Source organism: Hyperoodon ampullatus (assembly GCF_949752795.1).
Source record: "Hyperoodon ampullatus genome assembly, chromosome: 1".
In the NCBI taxonomy this organism is placed as follows: Eukaryota; Metazoa; Chordata; class Mammalia; order Artiodactyla; family Ziphiidae; genus Hyperoodon; species Hyperoodon ampullatus.
This window is the reverse complement of record NC_136914.1, coordinates 108,321,574-108,348,502: the sequence shown is the minus strand read 5'-3', so window position 1 is coordinate 108,348,502 and position 26,929 is coordinate 108,321,574. Positions and strand designations below refer to the sequence as shown.

The following is a 26,929-nucleotide window of genomic DNA, read 5'->3' as shown; positions in this document are numbered from 1 at the left end:
TTCAAGAGGAGGTATTTAAGCAAAAACGTACTGAACTACAAGAAGAAATGGGTGAATCCATAGTTATGGTAGGAATTTAGCATAAAATATTTTCAATATTTTTGTCTTTAGTTCCTACTGTTTATCTTTTACTCTTTTCACTAGGAGTATGGTAGCTAATCCAGTTGTTAGATGTTCCATTTTTCTACATAATTGCAGTCTTTTATATAAACGAAACTTAACCTTTTGAGAAACAAAGAATTTAATGAAAATACTTCTAAAATGGGTTTCATTCTTTCCTACCTTCTTTGTAGAAGTATTTCACTGCTTTTTATTGAACAATGTTAACATTACAGAAAATTTAAAAGTATAATGAACACTATTTACCCCTCACCTAGAAGCAACTATTGTTAACAATTTGTCACAGTTGATTTCTCTCTCTCTCTCTCTCTATACACATACACACATACTACAATAACAACAGCTTTTTTTTACCCTTGACTTTCCTAAACCTTTTAAAAGTAAGTTGCTTCAACAAATGGTACTAAACAATTAGATGTCCTTGTCCAAAAAAAAAAAAAAAAAAAAAGAAGCTAAACAAAGACTACATCTTTCACCAAAATGACCTTAAAATGGATCAAAGACCAAAATGCAAAACTCCTAAAAAAAAAATATATATATATATATATATATATATATATATATATATATATATATATATATATATATGAGAAACTTTAGATGACCTTGGATTTGGTGATGAATTTTTAGGTACAATGCCAAAAACATGGTCCATGAAAGAAAAAAAAAATTCATAAATCGGACTAAAAATCTTCTACTCTGTGAAGGATGCTGTTAAAAGAATGAAAAGACAACCCACAGACTAAGAGAAAAATATATGCAAGGAACTCTTAAAACTCAACAATAACAACCCAAATAAATGGGCAGAAGAACTGAACAGATACCACCCCAGGAGAATATATAGATGGCAAATGCACATATGGAAAGATGCACTACATCCCACATGTCATTATTAGGAAATGCAAATTAAAACAGTGAGATACCACTACACACCTTTTGGTACCTTTAAATATCTAAAATCAAAACCTGACAATATCATTTGCTGGAGAGGATACAAAACAGTAAGAACTGCTGATGGGAATGCAAAATGGTACAGCCACTTTGGAAGGCAGTTTGACTGTTACAAACCTGAACATAGTCTTACCATAAGATCTAGCAATCGTGCTTCTATATATTTATGCAACTGAATTGAAAACTGAAGTCCGCACAAAAACCTGCATGCAAATGTTCATAGAACGTTCATATCAGACCAAGTGCTGGAAGCAACCAAGATGTCCTTTACTAGGGTAAACAAACTGGTACATCCGTACAAACACTGTACAGTGATTAAAAGGAATGAGCTATCAGGCCACACAAAGACATGGATGAAACTTAAATGCATATTACTAAATGAAAGAGGCAAGTCTGAAAAACTAAACACTACATAATTCCATTTGTATGACATTCTGGAAAAGGCAAAACTATAGAGATTTTTAAACAGCAGTGGTTGCAAGGGGTTGGAGGTGTTAGATAGGTAAATCGCAAGGGTTTTTATAGGGCAGTATCTGTATGATTCTATAATGGTGGATATATGACATTATGCACTTGTCAAAACCCATACAATTTTACAGCGCCAAGAGTGAAACTTTTTTATTTATTTATTTTTATTTATTTATTTTTAGCTGCATTGGGTCTTCATTGTGGTGTGCAGGCTTCTCATTGTGGTGGCTTCTCTTGTTGCAGAGCACGGGCTTTAGGTGCGTGGGATTCAGTAGTTGTGGCACATGGGCTCAGTAGTTGTGGCACACAGGCTTAGTTGCTCCATGGCATGTGGGATCTTCCCGGACCAGGGCTTGAACCCCTGTCCCCTGCATTGGCAGGCGGATTCTTAACCACTGCCCCACCAGGGAAGCCCAAGAGTGAACCTTAATATACACAAATTTTAAAAAAGCATTTATGAGGTTGAGGGATACAGGATGGGATGCAGAACGTGACAGCACAATCTAACTATATTACAAACATATTAAACAACCTTGATGAAGAGAGTATAGGAAAAAGGGGGCCTATTTAAGTAACTTTGGGAATTACTGGGAGCTGTATGACTGAAGTAAAAAAGAACTGTATATAGCTCTGTACTCTACTTGATAAAGTTGTATCCCATGAAGGTATGGGTTAACAGTTCTGAAATCACTATGTATGTATACTAGAATCGAACAACTAAGTAAATGTTTCTCACTGTTGGAATGGCAGTTACCCATAAGCAAGGGGAGGAAGCTAAATGATCCATGTGGAAAAGAAGAAAGACGAGGGAGGGAGGCATTGCAAGAAGCACACACTCCAAGACAAGTAGAAGTACAGGAGGCATATTGGGGAAACCATGTTGGAACAGATGGTTTATATAAGGCAGTGGTTTTCAAATTACGCTCTGATGAGTCCCTGCATAGGCTGGTTGGCAAGAGGGCAAAGAGACCTTGAAGTCTTTAAGCAAGGTAGTACAGCAGGTGTATTAGGAAGATTGATCTGACAGTGGAGCCAGAGGCTCTGCTGGGAAACTATTCAGTAAATCGATTGAGATGGCATGAACCTAAATCATCAGCCACTGGTTTGAAAATAAAAGAGGAGGATGAACGTGAGGATGCTCACCAAGGAAAAACCAGCAGAACTGGGTTACAGATGGATGCATGTTGTAGCAGGGGGAGGAGGCGTCAAAGATCCATACAGTGATAGTGATGGGTAAAGGGGGTTGGAAGGTATAGAACTTACAGTTATAAGTAAGTCATAGGATGTAATACACAGCATAGTGATATAGTTATATAACACTGCGCTGCATATTTGAAAATTGTTAAGAGAGTAGGTCTTAAAAGTAGGTCTTAAAAGTTATCACAGGGCTTCCCTGGTGGCGCAGTGGTTGAGAGTCCGCCTGCCGATGCAGGGGACACGGGTTCGTGCCCCGGTCCGGGAAGATCCCACATGCCGCGGAGCGGCTGGGCCCATGAGCCATGGCCGCTGAGCCTGCGCGTCCGGAGCCTGTGCTCCGCAACGGAAGAGGCCACAACAGTGAGAGGCCCGCATACCGCAAAAAAAAAGAAAAAAGCAATGGGGTGGGGGGGACTTCCCTGGTGGCGAAGTGGATAAGTCTCTGCACTCCCAATGTGGGGGCCCAGGTTTGATTCATGGTCAGGGAACTAGATCCCACACGGATGCCGCAACTAAGAGTTCGCATGCCACAACTAAGTAGCAACTAAGGAGCCCGCAAGCTGCAACTAAGGAGCCTACCTGCTGCAACTAACACCCAGTGCAACCAAATAAATAAATAAATAAACAAATAAAGCAATGGGGAGTTCAGTGTTGTATCCTTAGAGCTAGAATATACAGTGCCTGGCGCAAAGTATGCCATCAGTGATATCTGTTTCTGTATAATGGAGAGGAATTAACAGATTATTTGAAAGCAAAATATTAAATTCACTTTAGATTGGTTGGAGCCCAATAAAGAGTTGTTATGCTCATTTGTGAGCGGACTACAGAGGATCGTAGTATGGACTGCACAGTAGATATGAATGCGCAATGGGAGGACTTGGCAGCAATTTTAGATCTGAGTTCAATTCAGGGAATTTCACTTCGAGATCAGGCTAGAACCCATATTTATGGCTTTTCTTACTCATCTATTTGTTTGTGTAGAGGCATGTACTTTAAGAGAGGAAGTTTTCTCAACATATTAAGAAGTGGTTTGTATGTGATTTTTCTTCACCAGCAGCTTTTTTAAACTTTAGATTACAACTGAACTCTCCTTATCTTTAATGTCGATGGGGCTAAAGCTGAGTTTGGGTTTTAACAGATCCTGTGCTTAAGGGGCTAAATAAAGAAAACAGTTTCTCTGAGTTAAGAGTTGTTGAGGAGTCAGGGGTTGGTCAGATGATATGAGTAATTCTTAATCCCACCAAGTATAGCCACCTAACCAGTTTGATAGGAACAGAGAGCATGTGAATGTTGATTAAACATGTCAATACTCCTCTATGTAGACTTTGTACACAATCAAAAAATGGGTCTCATATTTCTCCAAAGAAGGCATACAGATGCCCAACAGCACATGAAAAGATGCTCAACATCACTATTAGAGAAGTGAAAATCAAAACTACAATGAGGGGCTTCCCTGGTGGCACAGTGTTTGAGAGTCCGCCTGCCGATGCAGGGGACACGGGTTCGTGCCCCGGTCCGGGAGGATCCCACATGCCGCGGTGTGGCTGGGCCTGTGAGCCGTGGCCGCTGAGCCTGCGCGTCCAGAGCCTGTGCTTCGTAACGGGAGAGGCCACAACAGTGAGAGGCCCGCGTACTGGGGGGAAAAAAAAAAAACTACAATGAGGTATTACCTCACACTGGTCAGAATGGCCATCATTAAAATGTCTACAAATAATAAATGCTGGAGAGAGTGTGGAGAAAAGGGAACCCTCCTACACTGTGGGTGGGAGTGTAAACTGGTGCAGTCACTATGGAGAACAGTGTGGAGGTTCCTTAGAAAACTAAAAATAGAATTACCATGTGATCCAGCAATCTTACTCCTGGGCATATATCCAGACAAAACTATAATTCAGAAAGATACATGCACCCCTTTGTCCATGGCAGCACTATTTTCAATAGTCAAGACATGGAAGCAACTTACATGTCCATGGACAGAGGAATGGGTAAAGAAGATGTGGTACATATATGCAATGGAATACTACTCAGCCATAAAAAAGAATGACATAATGCCATTTGCAGCAGCGTGGATGAACCTACAGATTATCATACTGAGTGTAGTAAGTCAGAGAAAGACAAATATGTTATCACATATGTGGAATCTAAAATATGACACAAATGAACTTATTTACAAAACAGAAACAGACTCACAGACATAGAAAACAAATCTATGGTTACCAAAGGAATTGGGGCAGGGAGATAAATTAGGAGTTTGGGATTAACAAATACAAACTACTGTATATAAAGTAGATAAACAAGGTCCTACTATATAGCACAGGGAACTATATTCAGTATCCTGTAATAAACCATAATTGAAAAGAATATGGAAAAATATGTATATAATATATGTATATTAAAAAATTGAGGGCTTCCCTGGTGGCGCAGTGGTTGAGAGTCCGCCTGCCGATGCAGGGGACACGGGTTCGTGCCCCGGTCTGAGAAGATCCCACATGCCGCGGAGCGTCTGGGCCCGTGAGCCATGGCCGCTGAGCCTGCGTGTCCGGAGCCTGTGCTCCGCAACGGGAGAGGCCACAACAGTGAGAGGCCCGCGTACCACAAAAAAAAAAAAAAAAAAAAAAAAAAAAAAAAAAAAAATTGAATTACTTTGCTGTACACCAGAAACTAACACACCATAAATCAACTATACTTCAATAAAAAAAATTTTAGAAAATGGGTCTCAGATATCTTTTTTTTATATATGATGGGTCACAGTTCGCAGTTACTTAGATAACTTCTGAATGTTGACTTCATTCAACTACTAATATTGGAGATGTTTGCTATGAGTTACACATTGTATAAATTACAAAGTTCTTTTGGTACAGAGCAAAGAGCACAGGTTTTGAAATTAGAAGTTCTATGTTTATTTTGTTTTGCCTTCGACACTTAGTGGGTGCTTAATTCATAAGATTGTTAGTCTCTGAGCCTTATCTGTAGAGATAGAGCAATAATATCTACCCCATGTATGAATTTCTTATTTGTAGTGACAATCAGAATGGAAAAATTACACCTGGTAAACTGGGGAATGCTGTAGATTTTGGCAACCTTTGTCTTCTTTTAGTCATGTATGTATGACATTCTATAGAACCCTGTCCACAGGATGCCTAGTTCCTTGAAGGCCTCAAAAGTTGGTGGTTCTATAGCATATTCTGCATTGAGTTGAGCATTATTATTATTATTTTTTAGATGTTGGGGATAGGAGTTTACTTATTTATTTATTTATTTTTGCTGTGTTGGGTCTTCTTTTCTACGCGAGGGCTATCTCTAGTTGTGGCAAGCGGGGGCCACTCTTCATCGCGATGCATGGGCCTCTCACTATCGCAGCCTCTCTTGTTGCGGAGCACAGGCTCCAGACGCGCAGGCTCAGTAGTTGTGGCTCACAGGCCTAGTTGCTCCGCGGCATGTGGGATCCCCCCAGGCCAGGGCTCGAACCCGTGTCCCCTGCATTAGCAGGCAGATTCTCAACCACTGAGCCACCAGGGAAGCCCCGAGTTGACCATTATTTTTAAACATTTTTCTTTGGTCTGGGCCTACCACATAGTAGGCCCTGGTGGTTGGGGGGTGAGGTGGTGGCTAGGGGAAAGAGTAAGAGGATTATGAAATACTAGTCTGATTTACTGTGAATTGATTTCTTTCCCCTTAGTTTTATCTTTAGCTTTACTTTTAGAGTAGAAATTAGAAGCTCTGAAGTAAAATTAGAAGTTTAGCTCTGACAACACGAAAATTCCAAGCTTTATAGCTCTTGATGACTATAATTAAAACATGTATAAAATCTTTCAAAGGAATTTTTTACTGTGTTTTTGTCTCCTTGGCAGTTTTAAACCTGTACCACTGGTTAAAGAATTCAGGATTTGGGTTTTTCCTCATGGGTTTGACTTTTTCCTCGTGATTGTAATTTTCATACTTTTCTTTAAAGCCACTTAACTTGTTTTACTAAATGGGAATTCTCTACTAGAGAATTCTTAACAACAAATCTTTTCTTGAAATCTGTATAAGACAAAAGTTACATATTATTTTCAGTAATCATGTATGAACTTTTGCTACATGATAGCTGCTTAAACAGTGGCATAATGATTCATTTAGAAAGAATATACACAGATACATGGGTTATCACCAGACCTTGTACAAGTTGTAATCATTTAGCCTTAAACAGACAAAAATTTGTTATTTTCAAAGATTTATTAATTTTTGCCACTTTATTCTGTACAACTCTTTTCCCTTATGATCTCTTACATTTATTTTAGAATCTAAGACAGAGTTTGACAACAGTCAAGATAACCTATAGTCACATTATTTCTAAAAATACAGTTAGAGCTTAGCATAGGGACAACATTTGCTTAATCAGTTTTAATCCAAGACTAAAGTAACCTAATGTTGTCACACCTTAGTTTGTTGAAGATGCAGAATTCAGAAATTCAAATTCTTGGGCCCCACTTCCAAAGATTCTCATTCCCAGTTGATTCCTATATACAGACAGATTTGCAAGCTTCTAAACCATTTATAGAGGATGCTTTTCAAGTAGTTCTCAAGGGTTTAGGATTCCTCAGAGGATTCTACAATCATCGAAGCTAAATTCTCTAAGGACAACTTAATTGCATTTGTCTATTATTTATTTGCATTCATCTCTTATTTTTTGATGACCCTAAGAAAGGTTTCCTCTGGGGGGAAAATACTGCTTTGAAAAAATTCAGAAAACTACTGTTATACAATAGGATTTCTAGGATTCCCTAATATTTTATTTATTTATTTATTTTTTGGCTGCGCTGGGTCTTCGTTGCTGCGCGCAGGCTTTCTCTAGTTGCGGAGAGCAGGGGCTACTCTTCTTTGAGGTGTGTGGGCTTCTCATTGTGGTGGCTTCTCCTGTTGTGGAGCACGGGCTCTAGACGTGCAGTCTTCAGTAGTTGTGGCATGTGGGCTCAGTAGTTGTGGCTCGCAGGCTTTAGAGCACAGGCTCAGTAGTTGTGGGGCATGGGGTTAGTTGCTCCCCGGGATGTAGGATCTTCCCGGACCAGGGCTCAAATCCGTGTCCCTTGCATTGGCAGATGGATTCTTAACAACTGCACCACCAGGGAAGTCCGATTCCCTAATATTTAAGATTCTGCTTTTATTTTAAAAATTCACCAGAGTCTGTGTTAATATTAGAGACCTAATCTTCAAACAGAATTGAATTATGATAAAGGGCAAAAAAGTTTGCCCTCTTTCTCTTCATCTTGCATGAAGCCTTTTATAAACTTGATTGCTAGAATAGCCGGCCTTTTTGATTTCACTAAATTCTGTGAATTCTTTCTACATATAGTATTTCGTTGTTCTCCTAATAGAAACATACTATAGTTTCCCTTGGCTAAAACACATATAGGCAGTGGTGTGCTGGGAATGCTTAATAACTGGGGCAAAGGGACTGATTCATATCATTTGCTAATTTCCATGATGTAAATACTCCCTACAATAATAGCCTATTTCAAGCTACCAGTGTGATGTCACCAAATGTGGAGCTGGGAGGAGACACACACAGAATACTTAGTATTTCCACCATACAGATAGAATAAGTGTAAATAACTTCAAGAGCATAGCAAAATGTAGTCAAAGTAGTTAGGAATAAAATAATTAGGAAATGAGGAGTTTGAGTATTTACTGTTTTGCTATTAATATGTTTTATATATTTAAATTAGTTGATTGTAAGATATACAAGAAACTGTTTCTGTGCTTCTGTGGGGAAATAGATTGTTTCAAAATGGGAGAAGACTTTTACTTTGCATTTTCTACTTTATTCTATTTTTTAGATTACCTATGTTAAAAGTTTTAAGCAACAACAACAAAAACAGTATTTAAAAAGAAGCTCTCCAAAATATTTTCATGTGTGGCTAACCTGGGGAACCAACAGTGGTTCTCAGTCACAGCTACCTACACTAAAAAAATGCATTTCTTGGTTCTCTGGCACCGTAGAGCTGAATTCTGTGCTTAATTGCAGTGCCCAGTGCATTTTAACTATTTGTTTATGCTCTGTTACGTTCTTTCAAATTATTTGAGAAATCATTTGCCAAATGTGTATGTTAGAATGTAAAGAAAAATAAGAGAATTAAGACTAGGAAAAAACAGCAATCAAAATATAAAATAAAAATCTGGTGAATACAAGTACTATATAAATATGCCAAACTTAAGGTCCATCATATTGAACAACAGATTTTGCCTGTGAGCTTCCTGGCAATTAGTGGGGGCGGGCAGGGGGAAGGAATAATATAATTCTTATCAGAAGGAAGGGCATCATTTTCTCAAAGCTAAGCATTGCATTGTACTGAATTCCAAAGTAAATCTCACACATGAAATTTCATATATAGGGATACCAATATAATAGACAATGCCCTTAATACTATTCCCCTAGTATTTATAGCCATGGGTTTCACGTGGCAGTTTCTTATAATATACTTCAAGAAAAAACAAGAATGTAATATTAAAAAACAACTCAGTTAAAGTGAATTTTCCCCCAAAGAAGATAGGTATCATGTTTAGGAATATAATCTGGTAGTCGAGCTTGATCCAAATTTAGAGTGACACTGCCTACAGAAATAAAGGTTTAGAACAAGGATGGCAAAAAAAAAAAAAGGCAAATAAGTCCACTTAGCTTCCGTCCTTTGTTGTGAGCTTATGTTGGTGCTGTGTTGACAAGGATTCGGAGACCAGGGTCAGCAGAAAAGATTCCAGTGAATGACTACCAATTTCTCTCTTGGTCACAGGAATGAGTAGCAGAGAAACCTCTGCATGTTTGCCATCCTTACGCCAGGCTATTTTATGTACATTTCACTGGTCTCGGTCTTTAGTGTAAACTGGATTACAGACAGGTTGAGTTTGTTTATACTCTTTGATGAGGGCCTGGAGAGTATTGTATTTTACGTTGCTCTTTGAGAGTGTACATGGTATCTATGTTCATTGTGACTAATCCTAACGAGTCTGGTACGTCTGTCTTTTATCATTCTGACTTTTCATCCTATGCTTTGTTTCTTTAATATTAGTTATCCCATTTTAGTTAATCTCTCGTCTCATTGAGTTTGTCCTTTAATGTAATAGAACACCATAATTAACTTTTTTTTTGTTTTGGAGCATGATTCTGAATGCAGTGGAATGAGGAGAATTTGCTGAATGAGTAACACCAGGCGCCAATGAGCATGGTCACGTTACGTATTAGCATTATATAGTTTATTATCAGCAATAAGCTGTTTGTAATGCTTCCTTTTAACAAACTACAATGTAAATTCTTTTCTATTATTAGAGCAGGAACTTGTAATCTAAAGATAATTTAGGGGGAATTAAAATAGTTCTGAAATTAAATGTTAATATCATTAACTATAATATTTTGGGATGTTTTTCTCTCTTCATAGCAATTTATACACTGCATGATTGTTCTAATCCACATATTACCTTAAAAACACAGTTCATCTGTTGGAAAAAATGCCTACTGACTCTCCTACTCTATTTCACCTGTTTGACTTTTTTTTATCTTATTAAAGAAAATAGTCCTTAAATGGGTATTTTATACCTTCCTTGTAAGAATATAAGGTGATGTTACTTTTCTGAAGAGCAGTTTGGCAATATATATCAAAGATCTTCAAAATCTCAGCCCGTTTGACTTAGCTATTCCCCTTCTAGGATAATGTCATTGGGAAATAGTGATTTTTTAAGTGTGGATTTTGGAGTGAGAGTGCCCGGCTTTGAATCTAGCCAATAAAGTTATAAGCTGTATGGACACCGGATTAATTTCTTAACTTCTGTAAGGCTCAGTCTTTTTTTCTTTTTTTAATGTATTTATTTATTTTTTATTTATTTATTTTTGGCTGCGTTGGGTCTTCACTGCTGCGCGCGGGCCCTCTCTAGTTGCGGCGAGCGGAGGCCACTCTTCACTGCGGTGCGCCTGCCTCTTATCGCGGTGGCCCCTCCCGCTGTGGAGCCCGGGCTCCAGGCGCGCAGGCTTCAGTAGTTGTGGCACACGGGCGCAGTAGTTGTGGCTCGCGGGCTCCAGAGCGCAGGCTCAGCAGTTGTGGTGCATGGGCCCAGTTGCTCCGCGGCATGTGGGATCCTCCCGGACCAGGGCCCGAACCAGTGTCCCCAGTGTTGGCAGGCGGATTCTTAACCACTGCGCCACCAGAGAAGCCCCAAGGCTCAGTCTTTTCATTGGTAAAATAGGTATGAAAATAGCACATATCTCTAGGTGTTATTGTGAGAATTAAATGAAGTCATATACAGAAAGTGCTTAACATCCTGCTTAGTATAAAATGTTGATAAATAATTTCTGTTATTAGTAATCAGAGGAAGATTGTTCATCATAGCATTAATTAAAATAGTACACATACAGGAACGTATGATTTTCATTCATATGAAGGAATATTATACTATATAGTTGTTAAATGATGTTCTTAAAGAATATTTAAAGATATAAGAAAATGTTCATAATAACATTTAGTAGAAGGGCAGGACAAAAATCTATATGCTCTCAGATGTCAATTGATTGTTTTTAGTATTTTATAACATATTTATTAGAACATGTTTTTAAAATAGTCTTTAAAATGTTATGTCTTAAAATAATGTTTTTAAAAGATTATAGAAAGAACTTGAAAAGATAATACCAAAATGCTAAGACTGGATCACTGTTAAAGATTCTTAAAACTACGTGATAGGGATAGGGGGATTTATTTTATTAATACTATACTATTTGTGTATAACTTCATTTTTCATAATGTTTTTTAATAAAAGAATGACAAGAATAATAGATAAAAAAAGAAGTTTAAATCCTTGGAATTAGTGCTTTGTAATTTGTTTAAATGTAAATTACTTCTTGATCAGTGTTGTTATTTAACTATTATTGATGCATTTTTAAGGTTTTCAAAGAATTTGAGTGATATCAGACTTGTGAAAGGTTTGATAAAAATTATACCAAATATACATAAATATATATTTGGAATAATCTTTACCAAAAAGAAAGATGGTTTATTCAATAATGGAATTACTTGTGATTTTTACTGTCTTTTTTATACTTTTCTATCTCTTACAAAAATTCTACAATAAGTTCTTTTTAAGATCTTAATCAGAAGAAGCGTTAATCAATTTTTTATGAAATGATGTTTAACTTTTATGCTTTAATGACATTAATTCTAGTATTGAAAGCACTTTTACTCGTTGCTTCTTAGACTTGCCTTTGAACATGATATAATTCTCTAAAACAATTTTGGTGAAGGATGGCTTGTGTCGTACCGTCTGTCCAGAAAATAGGTATTTCAAGTATTTTCCATATATGAAAAATGATATAAGAACCGTCTTCACTACTGCATTCCCATAAATTTTATTTCCTTTTTTAAATAGTGTTTTTCAATACAGCCAGTGTTTGTATAGGCAACTTTACCTTAGTGAGAGGGAAGGGTATTATGAGTATTTTGGCAAAGTTCTCCCATCTGTAGGCAGAAATAAGACTAAGAGTAAATGAGTAGCTATTTCTTCCTACCTCTATAACTGAAATGATATTCAAATTTATAGGTCAATTTTATTTGTAGAAAATACTCCCTTTATAAACCATAAGTTTATCTTGTAGGTGGCCTTCTAAAATAAACTTTATTTGATTTTATACAGTGTGTGCTCATGCTTTGGCTTTATGCCTGACCTCCCAGGTTGCAAACATCTCCAGTAGAAGCCAATATTAAAGAAAATGAACCCAAAAATAACCTAGAAAATATTACAGATGTTAGTAATAAATTATCCAGTAATATTCACGTTGGAGCCGTAATAAATTATAATATTAACAGTGGTGGTCCTTAAAAATTGTCCCACTATTCACGAAGACACTTAATCTTTCCAACGTTCCAAATGAAATACATTATTGTTTTCTACTCTTAACAAAAGTTAGGTGTTAGGGACGTTGTGTTTGTTCATTTGACTGTTTCTATTCAATACAGAGGTTAAAAAATAAAAGCAAAACACCTGTATGTATAGCATCAACTAGCACCAAACCTTACTATATGTGAGAAAATTATCTATTTTGGAAGTCAGTTATATATACATTAAAAATTCAAATGATCTAAAATAGAGTATGCTAGGGACTTCCCCGGTAGCACAGTGGTTAAGAGTCCGCCTGCCAATGCAGGGGACATGGGTTTGAGCCCTGGTCCAGGAAGATCCCTCATGCCATGGAGCAGCTAAGCCCGTGTGCCACAACCTCTGAGCCTGCGCTTTAGAGCCAGCAAGCCACAACTACTGAACCCGCGTGCCACAACTACTGAAGCCCACGTGCCTAGAGCCCATGCTCTGCAACAAGAGAAGCCACTGCAATGAGAGGTCCATGCACCACAACGAAGAGTAGCCCCCGCTTGCTGCAACTAGAGAAAGCCCACGTGCAGCAACGAAGACCCAACGCAGCCAAAAATAAATAAATAAGTATTAAAAAAAATAAAACAGAATATGCTAAAGACAAAATGACTAATCCTGACAAATTCTACAATTCACAATAAAAGTAATTTAGAAGTCTATGGAGGAGGGTGGGATCTTGAAGGAAAAAAGTGAATTAATTAAGTAAGAAAAAATGGAAGAAGAGGAGGGAGGATAAAGAGGGAAGGAGGCATTGCAGGCAAAAGCACACACTGCAGGACTGAAGTAGAAATATCATACAGGAGGCATATTGAGGAAACCATGTTGAAACAGACAGTTTATATAAGGCAGTGGTTTTCAAAATACATCCTGATGAACCCCTCCATGGGCTTGTTGGCAAAGGGGTGAAGAGGCCAGCTACTGAAGTCTTTAAGCAAGGTAGTAGAGCAGCTCAATATTAGGAAGGTAGAGTAGATATTAGGTAGTAGAGTAGATCAATATTAGGAAGATTGATCTGACATTGGAGCCAGAGGCTGAGTTGGGAAACCATTCAGTAAGTCAGATGAGATGGCAAGAGCCTAAATGTATCATTGGCCACTGATTTGAAAATAAAAGAGGATGGATGTGTGGATGCTCACCAAGGAAGAACCAACAGGACTGAGTTACAGATTGGATGGACGATGTAGCAGGGGAAGGAGGCATCAAAGATCCATACACTGAGAGTGATGGAGAATCTCATGTTGAATTTAAATCCAGCGGTACTTGATTGCATGGGAATATGGAAGATAATATGTTGATTGTGTCCAAATTCTCAAGGGAAATACGAAGTGGATGGAAATGGCTAACTTGAATATGTAAACTATAACTGTGGTGGCTAACTTTGGGATTATACCTTAGGTCTGCAGTGAGGATGAACACATAGCAGACCTGAGAGTTGTATTCTTGTTTACACCTCAGGTCCTAAGGTAAATCGCTTTCTTAAAAGTCACTAAGGTGGAAAGCCTCTGTGCCTTGTGGGGTGCCTGTGTTAAACTGAAAAGCCCTAGGCTCTGTGGCACAGCTAAAAATCTCATATCCAGAGTCTGGGTATTGGCTTCTGGTGAAAGAGCATTCACAGGGTAGTATCGTTAGGTAAGGCAGAGAATGTTAATCAAGTGACTTCCAGGTGGTGAGGATAAAACCCCCAACAAGAGAAGACTTGGTGTTCCTCTAACCTGGTTACACGAGCCCCAAACCCAGGGTTCAGCTTTGTGAAGGATAAGAAAGTCACGAGGGATTTATAGCCCCTCCCCCTCCCCCAAATAATCTGTAAGTAAACTAAAAAATCTCTCTTTATCTCTTATATAGAGATATAAATATTTACTTGCTCTCAGTGTAAGAATGCTTATTTAATAAATGGAAACATTTATTTAATGTAAAAGTTCTTAAATATACAGTATGTGTTAAGGGCTGAATTATGTCCCCCTCGCAAAACTTGTATGTTGAAGTCCTAACCCGCAGTATCTCAGAATGTGACTGTATTTGGAGATAAGATCTTTAAAGAGGCAATTAAATTAAAATGAGGTATTTAGGGTGGGCCTGAATCCAATGTGATTGGTGTTCTTACAAGAAGAAGAGATTAGGACACACACATGGACCAAGGTATGACCACGTGAGGACACGGTGAGAATGTGACCATCTGCAATCCAAGGAGGAAGGCCTCAGGAAGAAACCAAATTTGCCAACACCTTGATCTTGGACTTCCAGCCTCCAGAACTATGAGAAAATAAGTATCTGTTGTTTAAAGCATCCAGATTGTGATATTTCATTATGACAGCCCTAGCAAACATAATACAGTATGTATTTCAGCAAACTTCATAAACAAAATTGAAAGATAACAATAACCTAGAAAAATATTGGCTAACATACAAAACAGACAAAGAACGGCCTCAAATCAACAACACTGTAGTAACAGTGAGCACACCTAGCACCCAGATCTGGGTCTTAAATACCATCATCCAATAAAAGGAACCGAGGCTGCTTGGAGGAGTGGCTGATTCTAGGAATGCGACCGGAAGTACACAGTATGAGCCTGGCGCTTTATGTGTAGTGCCAGAAAGTAACAAATTGCTTTAAAAAAAAAAAAGAAAAAATCCCTCACAATTATGGAGGTATGTCAGAGGGACACAGGAACTAACCGAAAGATGTCCCAATGTTCAAAGCTTTTGAGCAACAAAATAAAGTATTATTGGATTAAAATCCAAAGTGTAAAATAAACCTACGAGTCCATATTGACATAAATACATTATTGAATAAATAAATAACTGGGGAAGAATAGACAAATCTCCCGTGCAGAAGAATTCCAAATAATTTATATAGCTACTCCACTCTCAAGGAGGTAGAGGGCAACTCCCCACTCAAGCATGGCCTGTGCATAGTGACTTCCTTCCAAAGACTACAGCATGGAGGTGGTGGGAGTAACCTTAAAGTTACCAAATCTAACACACACTACCTCAGCCTGGTGGTCAAGGTTAACATCAACAGTGATAAGCCATACTAATAGTATGTGCCCTTAATATGATGAGATGGAACTTAGCCTCCATGATCTTCCTCCCCCAAACCCACACCTCAGTCTAATCATGAGAAAAACATCAGACAAATGCCAATCGAGTGGCTTCCTACAGCATAGTTGTCCCATATTCCTCAAAACTGTCAACATCAGGGACTTCCCTGATGACACAGCGGTTAAGACTCTGCACTCCCAATGCAGCGGGCCCCGGTTCGATCCCTGGTTGGGAAACTAGATCCCACACGCACACCTCAACTAAAAGTTTGCATGCCACAACTAAGGAGCCAGTGAGCCCCAACTAAAAGGAGCCCATCTGCTGCAACTAAGGAGCCTGTAAGCTGCAACTAAAGCCCAGCGCAACCTAATTAATTAATTAAAACAAAACAAAAAACACATGGTATAAAAAAACCATCAAGATCATTTCCCAAGCAAAGTCTGAGAAACTTACAGCCAAGAGGACCTAAGGAGGCAAGACAACTAAATATAATATGCTACCCTGGATTGGGATCCTGGGACAGAAAAAGGATGCTAGGTAAAAACTAAAGACATCTGAATAAAGTTTGGACTTTAGTTAATGATTTATTAATTATGATAAATGTACTATACTGATGCAAGATGTTATTGATTGGAGTAACTCAGTGTAGGGTATTGGGAATTATCTATACCATCTTCCCAACTTTTCTGTAAAAATAAAACTATGCTAAAATACTCTTTTTAAAAATAGATTAAAGAAAGAAAAGTAGACAACAGAATATCATACACTCATGTATCAAAAAACCAGTGAACACTTGAGAAAAACTCATACTTACTAGTGCTCAGAAATGCACATTAGAACACATAAGGTGATTATTTTTCTCCTGTTTAGCTGGCAAACTTTTTTTAAATGATGATACACACGATTGGCAATGTATAGGAATGCAAAGTGGAACAACTTCTCTGGAGGGCATTTTTGGTAATAAGTAGAAATTTGTGTACTCTTTGAAGCAGCAATATCACAACCAGGAAGTGTATATCAGTGTGCATAGAAATGTTTTTCACAGTATTATGTGCAATAGCAAAAATCTGGAAATTAACCAAAAGCCTGTAAATATGGGACTGTTTAAGTAAATTATGTGAATCTCAATGTGGAATGTAATGAAGGTATTAATACTGTAGACTAATATTTGAAGACAAAAAATTCCATGATGTTATGTGAAAATGCCAATTGTAAACCATATATACTGTGTCATGCCATTTCTGTATCTGACACACACACACACACCCTCTTGGATCTGGAATTTGGTGAAACAATTGTAACAGAGAGCATTAAATTAAGTCCTATTAGTGATTGTCATTTTATAAATGCTTTAAGAGTTACTTTAGAATGGATAGAGATGTGGTGTGTGTGTATGTATATATATATATAGATATATAGATATATGAACACAATGGAATATTACTGAGCCATAAAAAAGAAAGAAGTAATGCCATTTGCAGCAACATGGATGGACCTAGAGATTGTCATACTGAGTAAAGTAAGTCAGACAGAGAAAGCCAAATATCATGTGATATCACGTACATGTGGAATCTAAAAAAAAGTACAAATGAACTTATCTACAAAACAGAAAGAGAGTTACAAATGTAGAAAACAAACTTATGGTTACCAGGGGGTAAGGGGGGAGGAATAAAATGAGAGATTGGGAATGACATATACACACTACTATATATAAAATGGATAACTAATAAGGACCTAGTGTATAGCACGGGGAATTCTACTCAATACTCTGAAATGACCTCTATGGGAAAAGAATCTAAAAAAGAGTGGATATATGTATAACTGATTCACTTCGCTGTACACCTGAAGTTAACACAACATTGTAAATCAACTGTACTCCAATTAAAAATTTTTTAATTTAAGATATATTGTAATAAATGTATCAAGTATTATTTCACAGCACTGTCATAATTAGAAATCAGTGCGTCTCAAACCAGTGCAGTGAAGGGCCACTTTTTCCATTATCCCAAATTATGTGTGTGTGTGCATGCATGTTATGTTTTAGGTATACTACACATGGATAAAAAGTAGGATTTGCATACAGTAAAGTGTTGCCTGTGGTTATTTCTGACTGGTAGCATTGGGGCAAATTTTATTCTTTTGGCAATTTTGTACATTTTCCAAATGTTCAAGGATCTACAGAATATTTTTTGTAATTAGTAAAAAAGATTTTAAATGGCAGTTTTTAAAAATAAATCTTTTCTTCCCATGAAACTACCTAGAATATTGAAACCATCTTTTTGTTTAACAAAAATTGTATTTTTAGTTTGCTTTTCTGAGTGGATTTATACACAGAGTTTTCATACACATTTACACTGTCATGTGTTCTCCATGTACTTTCTACTTTTCTATTAGGTGAAATTTTCATGAGCTGTTAAAAGCATTATTATGTTTGATTAGTCCTCTTGTACTTTTTACTTTTAGGTTGGTGTTTGGAATGCTTTATCCTGCATATTATTCATACAAAGCTGTGAAAACAAAAAATGTGAAGGAATATGTAAGTATAGTTTCGTGAGTGATCAATTCTAGTTGAATGTATCCATCATATACAATTCTAGAAAAACTGCCATTATTTTAGAAACAGCTGGAATAATGTTTTGGGTTAAAAATGTGATATAAATGTAATAAAGTTAGTCTTTTTTTAAAACTAATTTTGAATACAATTGCAAAGTGGAGTTTCAAAAATAGTTTGCTGTCACTTGGCATTTAAATAAATATGATCCCCAAATGAGTAATTGGATCTCTTATTCATTTAGACTTTAAGTCCCAGTAAAATAAGAGGTTGGGAAATTGTCTGTTTTTCAGTCTTGTAAATTGATAGGTACACCAAGAATATCTCTCTGGTCCCAAAACCTTTTTTCTTCCTTCATAGTTGTTTTGTCCCTTTCTAATTGATTTAATTATATAGATACCTCATGACTACTGACAATTACAACCTTTTTTCTTCTTGAATCATACTATATTTGTAATGATTTCCTCTTCAGTCATCAATGTTTCTTTCCTCTTTTACTTTCCTCTTCCCCATTCCTTAAGTGTTTTTTTTAATTTCACTAATTTTTAAATTTTTCTTTCTTTCTTTATTACTCATTCATTTATTTACACATTTCTGTAAGTTCTCCCTCCCAATTTTATCCATAATGTTCAATGGTAAATGGGCTTCCCCACCTATAAATCCTGGCATAAGTTTACTATTTGTGATGAAGGGAATTTTCAGAGAATAGCAAAAGCATAGCTTATGAGTGGTTAATCAACAGGGGTAAGCAGTCAACACTGAGAACTGCACATCAGTCGCTGTGGTTCTTTTTTTAATTGAGGTGACATTCAGGTAACATAAAACTAACCATTTCATAGTGAACAATTGGTGGCATTCACTACATTCACAATCTTGTGCAAACACTACTTCTATCTACTTCCGAAAGATTTTTCATCACTCCAAAATAAAACAACATACCCGTTAAGCAGTTACTTGTCACACTGCCCCTGCCCCCCAGCCCCTAGCAACCACCTATCTGCTTTGTTTGTATGGATTCTGGGTATTTCATATAAACTGAATCATATAATATGTGACCTTTTGTGTCTGGCTTCTTTCTACCTAGGATAATGTTTTCAAGGTACATCCACATTATATCATGTATCATTATTTCATTCCTTTTTATGGCTGAGTAAAACTGTATGCACATAGAACATTTTGTTTCTCCATTTATCCACTGACATACATCTGCATTGTTTCCAGCTTTTTAGTATTACGAATAATGCTGCTATAAACATTTGTGTACAAGGCTTTGTTTGAGTACGTAATTTCAGTTCTCTTGGATATATAGCCATGGTTCTTTACAAGGGATCTTGGATGGTAGCCTTGTCATCCAGCTTATCAAATGACCAGAGAACATATTCTTTATTCTATTTGTTCAGGGTAGTTTGTTCTTGTTTTTTGAGTAGGGGGAGGCTCTGAAACCTTTATAGCTAACCCATCCTATTGAACATTTATATTCACTTTTTATCTTCTGTATAAAACCAATTTTGAAGTAAAGTATATACAAATTAATTAGAATGGTGGAATATACCTAGCAGAGGTAGAGAGGTTATTCAGTTGAGCTCTGAAATTTTTCTGTCCTTTTAATATATATATTTATCTCTTGGATCTAAGATTGGTGCAGTCTTAAGAGATGGAACCACATTAAGTCCTAGTAATTTAAAGTAATTGTTAATGGCTTGAAAGGCCATGTATTAATATATATCAAAAATAAATTCTTCAAATTTTGTTTTATGGTACTGGCATACTTTAGTTTTTAGAAACAAGCAAGTTTCTTCAGTTAACAGTGCTTCTCAAGCTACCTGTGGTATAGGACCAGTTTGGGATTTTTTGTTTTCTTTTTAAATAATTTCCATTAAGTCATAGACAAATACTTTTTAAAATAAAATTAAAAAGTAATTACTAGAAAAATGAAACGAAACCCCAAGAACATACGAAATACAGCCCCAACTTTCTTTTATTATTAGATTCAGTAGACCTGAAATTACTGACAATTTTGTATTTAAAGCAAAAACAGTAACAATTCACAGCCTTGCACTAGTCCATAGACAACACTTTGCCTTACAGTGTCATATTTGAATTTAATTGGAATTCTCTTTTGAAAGATAAAAATAAGAGTTGCTCTTCATTTCCAAACACCACGAAAATATGAGCTGGGAGTATACAACTGGCTAGTACTTAATAATTGTACTGGCCAATACAATGCTCCTTATTTGAAATGTTTATGATACTGTTATTAAATGAGGTCCTTTTTCTGAACCTGATTAATTATATAGTTGAAGTACATGGTGATATGTTTCTCAACTCTGGGTCCATCTTACCTATAAAGTATTATACACCCAAGGTAAACAATAACTGGTAAGCCTCTGTGTGTCTTTGTGTACCTGTTTCTGCTTGAGGTATTCTCCTATCTTCCTTCCCAAATGTGCAATGTTTTTTTTGGGAAAAAAAGTTAGGTACAAGTTGAAAATGAAGCTCTAATAATATAAGGGTATTATCAGCTGGTACACAAATACCATCCCCTAAAATAAAAGGTAAGTTAGCAAGAAGAAATGTAAAGGTATTCATAACAAATTATAATAAAAAGAAACAGACCCGTTATGTGTTAATTAATGCTAAAAGGGCAGAAAATATGGTGTTATTTAGGTATTGGTCTAAGAACCATTATAAAAATGTTAGTCTATTTCTTACTATGCGTCAATTTAACTTTATTAATGTTAACTTTTAAGGACATAAAAACATGGATTGGTGAGTTTTATCCCTTAATGCAACACTCAATTTTTATTACTAGATTGGTCTATAAATTTTTATTACTAGATTATTTTATAAATTTGGGATTAATAAGAATGGTCTAACCCTGAAATTTTTTTTAAATTTATTTATTCATTTATTTAATTTTTGGCTGCATTGGGTCTTCGCTGCTGCACGCAGGTTTTCTCTAGTTGCTGAGAGCAGGGGCTACTCTTCGTTGTGGTGCGAGGGCTTCTCATTGCGGTGGCTTCTCTTGTTGCGGAGCACGGGCTCTAGGCGCGCGGGCTTCAGTAGTTGTGGCACACGGGCTTCAGTAGTTGTGGCTCTCAGGCTCTAGAGCGCAGGCTCAGTAGTTGTGGCACACAGGCTTAGTTGCTCCGCAGCATGTGGGATCTTCCTGGACCAGGGCTTGAACTTGTGTTCCCTGCATTGGTAGGCAGATTCTTAACCGCTGCGCCACCAGGGAAGCCCCCTAACCCTGAAATTTTAATTCTGCTTCGTAAGTTAAAGATAATGTAACCTATGGAAGAGAATCTGTTAACATTCTTATTCAAACTGATGGAAAAACTATAGACTTGACATGTACTGATATACATACATATCTGCATATATGCTTATTTGGAGATATACTTCACCTATTGCCTTGCACAGCTTTTACAGAATAACTCATAAACAAAGTTAAGAATTATCTATACATAATTTTGCTACAGTATTACAACTCTGGAAAAAGTTTTTGTTGTTGTTGTTGGCAAGTACCAATGGCAAGGGCCAATTTGTTGTTGACACTGCTATGGAGCAAAATCAACAAGGGAATTTTTTTTTCTAACCTTATATCATTAAGATTTCTAGTATCTCTTTCCTATTCCAGCCCCGGAGCATTATTATATCACTTTTAGGGTCATTTAAAAGCCTTTTTTGTCTATAGCCTGTTCTTTTCCATTTTTTAAGGAAGTTTTTAGCATTTTTGAACACTATTAACCAGGGTATCTGAAAGTCTTAATTATCTTGGAAAGAACATCAAGGAGCTAAAGCTTCTAAGGATGTCCAGGTGTTCCCCTATTCAAAGCTATCCTCAGTAAGGGATTCAACCCCAAGATGTAACTGCTGAGACTTAAATGCTATTATTGGAAAAAGTTTTCTTAACCATCCCTTTGGGAATATCAGAATCATGAGTAATTGAAGAGAAACTAGGCAACTAGAAAGGCAGGTGGCTGGCATTGGTTTGATTATTACATGGTAATCAACTCTGCTTCACAAATTAAAGGAGAGCTAGAGCAAACGCAAAAATAAGGCACCGAAACAGGAAAGGCAGGAATCTGCTTTTGACAAGGAAATTTGATACAGCTCTAGAGACCTCCTGGTGACTGAGTTGTCTGCCATCAAGTTTGCTGAAGAGACTAAGCAGATATAATACTAGAAAGATAACATCTTACATTTATATAATTTCCTACCAATTTCAAAATACTTTTGTATATTATTGTTTCCAATTGCTACCATAACAATTACCACACACTTACTGGCTTAAACCAACACAAGTGTATTCTCTTACAGTCTCTGAGGTCAAAAATCTGAAATGGATCCACAGCTACATTCCTTGGTGAGGCTACAGGGGAAAATTAGTTTCCTTATCTTTGCTAGCTTCTACGGGCTGCGCACACTCCTTGGCTTACGGCTGTATTCCTCCATCTTCAAAGCCAGGAACACTTGACTGAGACCTTCTCAAGCTGCCAACTCTCTGGTTCTCCCTTCTGCCTTCCTCTTCCACTTATACAGACTCTCGTGACTACACTGGATTCACCTGAGTAATCCAGGCTCCTCTCCCAGTCTGAGGGTCAGCTGATTAGCAAACCTGAATTCCAGCTGCAGCCTGATTTCTACTTTAACACACAACCTGACATATTCATAGGTTCCAGGGCTTAAGACGTGGGCATCTTTGGGGTGGGGGACATTATTCTACGTACTGCAATATCTCACTGGCCCTTACTCTATAAAGTAGTAAGGAATATTAGAATATTATAGGCTCAGTGAAATGAATTAACTTGCCCAGAGTCACATGGATCATTAAGGCAGGAATGGTACCAGATTAGAAAAGTAAATGAGGATTCTATCTTCACGAAAAAGTTGAAAGAGCTTTCACAACCAGCCAGTGAATATGCCTCTGATTAATTGTAAGGTAGGTCTTCAGGGGCCACAATTATATGGATATTTTCTAAGAAGAGCAATGAGGCAGCTTAACCAGTACTAGGGCAGGACCCATAAGCATCTAAATCAACCGTGATCAAAATAGTTAAAGACGAAATGAGAAGTTTTTGAAGGTTCTCTATAGTCTTGGCAGTTCTTTAAATATTTCGAACTTAAATTTACTTCCGACAAAAAAAAATTTTTTTAAGTGTTTTACTAAAGGTAGCAAATATTTTTCTGGGTGGTCTGGTGTATTTTTTTTTTTTTGGCCGTCAAAAATTTTGAATATCATTTTCTTGCTGAGTCTCACCTAAACTTAGTCATCCAATTTTACCTCTGACTTATAGAAGTTTTATAAAAACTCTGTTCTCACAAAGTTCTCTTGTATGGTAATCCCATCCAAATTTGCTTTGCATGTGGTAGTTTCTTAGTAAAATTAACCTTCTTAAAATTCCCGTTATATTTTTAATAGTCTTTTATACTATCTGTATTGTATTTTTTATATGTGTTTGTTTGTCTTCCCCACCAGATCAGCTCCATAGAGAGTTCTGTTGCTTTGTTAATTGCTATATTCCTGTACCTAGAACAGTCCATGTTACATAGTAGGTACTCAATATTTTTTTATTTAATGAGTGAATAAAAAAAGAAAGAAGAATTGACTTCTAAGTATATAAGAAATATTAAATAGTGTTTCAAGAGCATGTACGTTTAAGTGGATTAGTCTAGTTTCTCAGCTTTGATTCTATTGGGTTAAGGAGAACACAGTCCAATCTGACTTATCCCTAAACCCAGTTACTTTGTCATGTTTGGTTGTTACCTAAATTCTACTGATATCTACTTCAAAATTATTTTCTGAAAGCAAACATTTTTTATTAATTTACTTCCTCAGACCCTAACTACTACCATTCCCCTTAAGCCTGCAAATAGTAGATTGCACCTGATAAAACAGATGCTGTATTCAAATCAAAACAAATGGAAAGTGCTGTGTATTTTGGCAACCTTCCTTTCTTCCTTTGCCTATTTTTAAAACGGAGCTTTCCTAGCATATCATTTCCTGTATAGTGTGGCTGATATGGCCTACTTAAAGTCTTTCAGTCTTGCAGTAATTGAAATGTAAACTCACTGAAGAATTAGAATGGTTTTGCAAATTTTTTCAAGCTTATACCATCTCATGACTTGAAAATAGAGTGTTTACTTCCAAGTTGTGTATAATTGCTGTCACTTTTCTAGGAAAACAGTGTTCTTACTCTAAGAATGTTGGAGAAAGTGGCAATGAAAAAGACTAGCTAAAAGCACTTACAAATCAAAATCAGACATTTGGTCCTGAGATTTACTATGAGCCAGAACAAAGAACAGGGAAAACTCTGGGAGATTACTTTTTTAAAGGCCCTCTAAAACACTGTTGACTTGGCTTTTGAAAGTGACCTAATTTGTGACTGAATATTTGGGTGATATGAAAGTGAACAAATACGCTACATGCTAGTTCTGCAGTTCTTGTCAGTTGGTAAAATCTGAAGTTGTCTACTAATTCTGTCTACTAGATAGAAGTTTGTCTACTAGTTATAAGGGAAAAAACATAGTGAAAAAACATAGTAAAGAACTTTTCTTTATTGTCAAAAGTGCTCCCCAGGCATCTTTTCATATTTTGGATTAAAAATACTCATTTGATTGAAAGGTTTTAATAATTTGGGAAGTGTAAAGATTAACTCACTGATTAAAGGGGGATTTTTTTTTTAATTGTTTGAAAATTAGTTTTGTCAGGCCACATTCCTATCTGTTTATTTTCTTTTCTGATCTACTTTTAATTTAGTTTTTGCTTTTATCAAAGCTGTACTTATTTATAATTTTTAAATCAAACAGTTGTCCAAGGCTTATTATGAAAAACAACAGTTCCCCACCCTCCTCATCCCTATTTCTAACTCTAGAGGCAACTACTTTCAGTTCTTTTATCCGGATCCTTTAGTATTTATTTCCACATCTAAATACATGCTCATATTGCTGCTTCTTAATTTTTCAGAGGGATCTCATCAGTTGACTTCCTCCTATTAAAGATGATTTAGTAGTTACCCAATGTCACTGTATACTTGCATAATTTCCCTGTAGCCTCCCAGTGTCATTAGTTTGTAATTTGGGTTGGATCAGTATTCAGTCTTTACATTACTGAGGCTAAGTTAGAAAGAAGCAATAGAATATAAAGAACCATCTAGAACCAGGCTGCTTGTCTTATCATCTTGGCCCTATCCCTTACTAGCTGTATCTTTAAACAAGTTTTTATTTATTTATTTATTTATTTATTTGGCTGTATCGGGTCTTAGTTGCGGCATGCAGGATCTTCATTGCAGCACATGGGCTTCTCTCTAGTTGTGGCGAGCAGGCTCCAGAGCACACAGGCTCAATAGTTGTGGCACGCGGGCTCTAGAGCGTGCGGGCTTAGTTGATCGGCGTAATGTAGGATCTCAGTTCCCTGACCAGGGATTGAACCCACGTCCCCTGCATTGGAAGGCAGATTCTTAACCACTAGACCACCAGGGAAGTCCCTGAACAAGTTAATTTTTTGCCTCAATTTTCTTATCTGGAAGATGAGAACAGTAGTAGTACTTACCTCCTCAGGTGGTTGTGAAGATTATATGAGTTAATGAACACAAAGCATTTAAATCAGTACCTGTTATATAAGATTTTTTTTCACGATGTAAACACTGTTTGCATCTGGTCCCTATAGTATCCTACCGTGACCATTCTTTTTCTGCCCAATAGTTTGTTCTCCCTGGTATTGTCTTGTTTTTTTGTTTCGTTTTGTTCACTTCTTTGGTATCCTCTGTTCTCAATGCAAATTTAGACCCAAACTCTGTGACAGTTGTGTGAATTTCTTCTCAGTGCATTCTCATCCGTTAGATATTCTGGACTGGCTCTTTTTTAATTTTATTTTTTTTTATTTATTTATTTGTTTTTGGCTGTGTTGGGTCTCCATTTCTGTGCGTGGGCTTTCTCTAGTTGCGGCGAGTGGGGGCCACTCTTCATCACGATGCGTGGGCCTCTCACTGTCGTGGCCTCTCTTGTTTGGAGCACAAGCTCCAGACGCGCAGGCTCAGTAGTTGTGGCTCACGGGCCTAGTTGCTCCGCGGCATGTGGGATCTTCCCAGACCAGGGCTCAAACCCATGTCCCCTGCATTGGCAGGCAGATTCTCAACCACTGAGCCACCAGGGAAGCCCTCTGGACTGGCTCTTGTCTTTGGTCCTTAGATTTCTTGATCTCCTGTTTTCCTCTTTCTTATTTTACTTCCTCATTTTGATGCAATGCCTTCTTCCCGAGAAGGCTTTTTGAGAGGTAAATTTTTTTTGAGATGATAGGCTGGAAATAATTTTCCTTCAGAATTTTGTCTTTTAGCTTCTTGTGTTGCTGTGCAGACGTCTGAAGGCATTCTGATTCTTACCTGCTTGTGGGATCTTTTCTATGTCCCCATTGTTTTCAAATTTCATGATGACATGGCTCAGTGTGAGCCAATTATAATCAATTTTGTTAAACCCTCAGTAGTCTCTTTTAATCTGGGAATCCTTTGTTTTTCGGCTTTGGGAAATTTGGTTAAAATTATTTCTTTATGATTTTCTCCACTTCATTTTCACTATTTGTTCTATCTGGGATTCCCTTTATTCAGTTAGAAAGCCATTTGGACTAATTCTCTAATTTTTTTATCTTTTTTTCTTCTCTTTCCTATCTTTTTCTTTTTTGCTCTATTTTATCTTCTGTGTTTAATTTCTAAGAGCTCCTTTT

The 26,929-nt window shown here is 36.9% G+C and overlaps 1 protein-coding gene across 2 annotated transcripts in view; it reads left to right on the top strand.

The window, feature by feature from the left end:
* REEP3 (receptor accessory protein 3) overlaps positions 1–26,929 on the top strand; it is a gene marked incomplete at both ends in the record, with an annotated part of 90,165 nt that overhangs the window by 25,545 nt on the left and 37,691 nt on the right. For both annotated transcript variants that reach the window (XM_079704934.1, XM_079704933.1), the window contains one exon: positions 18,120–18,192. In XM_079704934.1, coding sequence (XP_079561060.1) covers positions 18,120–18,192 — 73 coding nt within the window. The remainder of the gene's footprint in view (positions 1–18,119; positions 18,193–26,929) is intronic.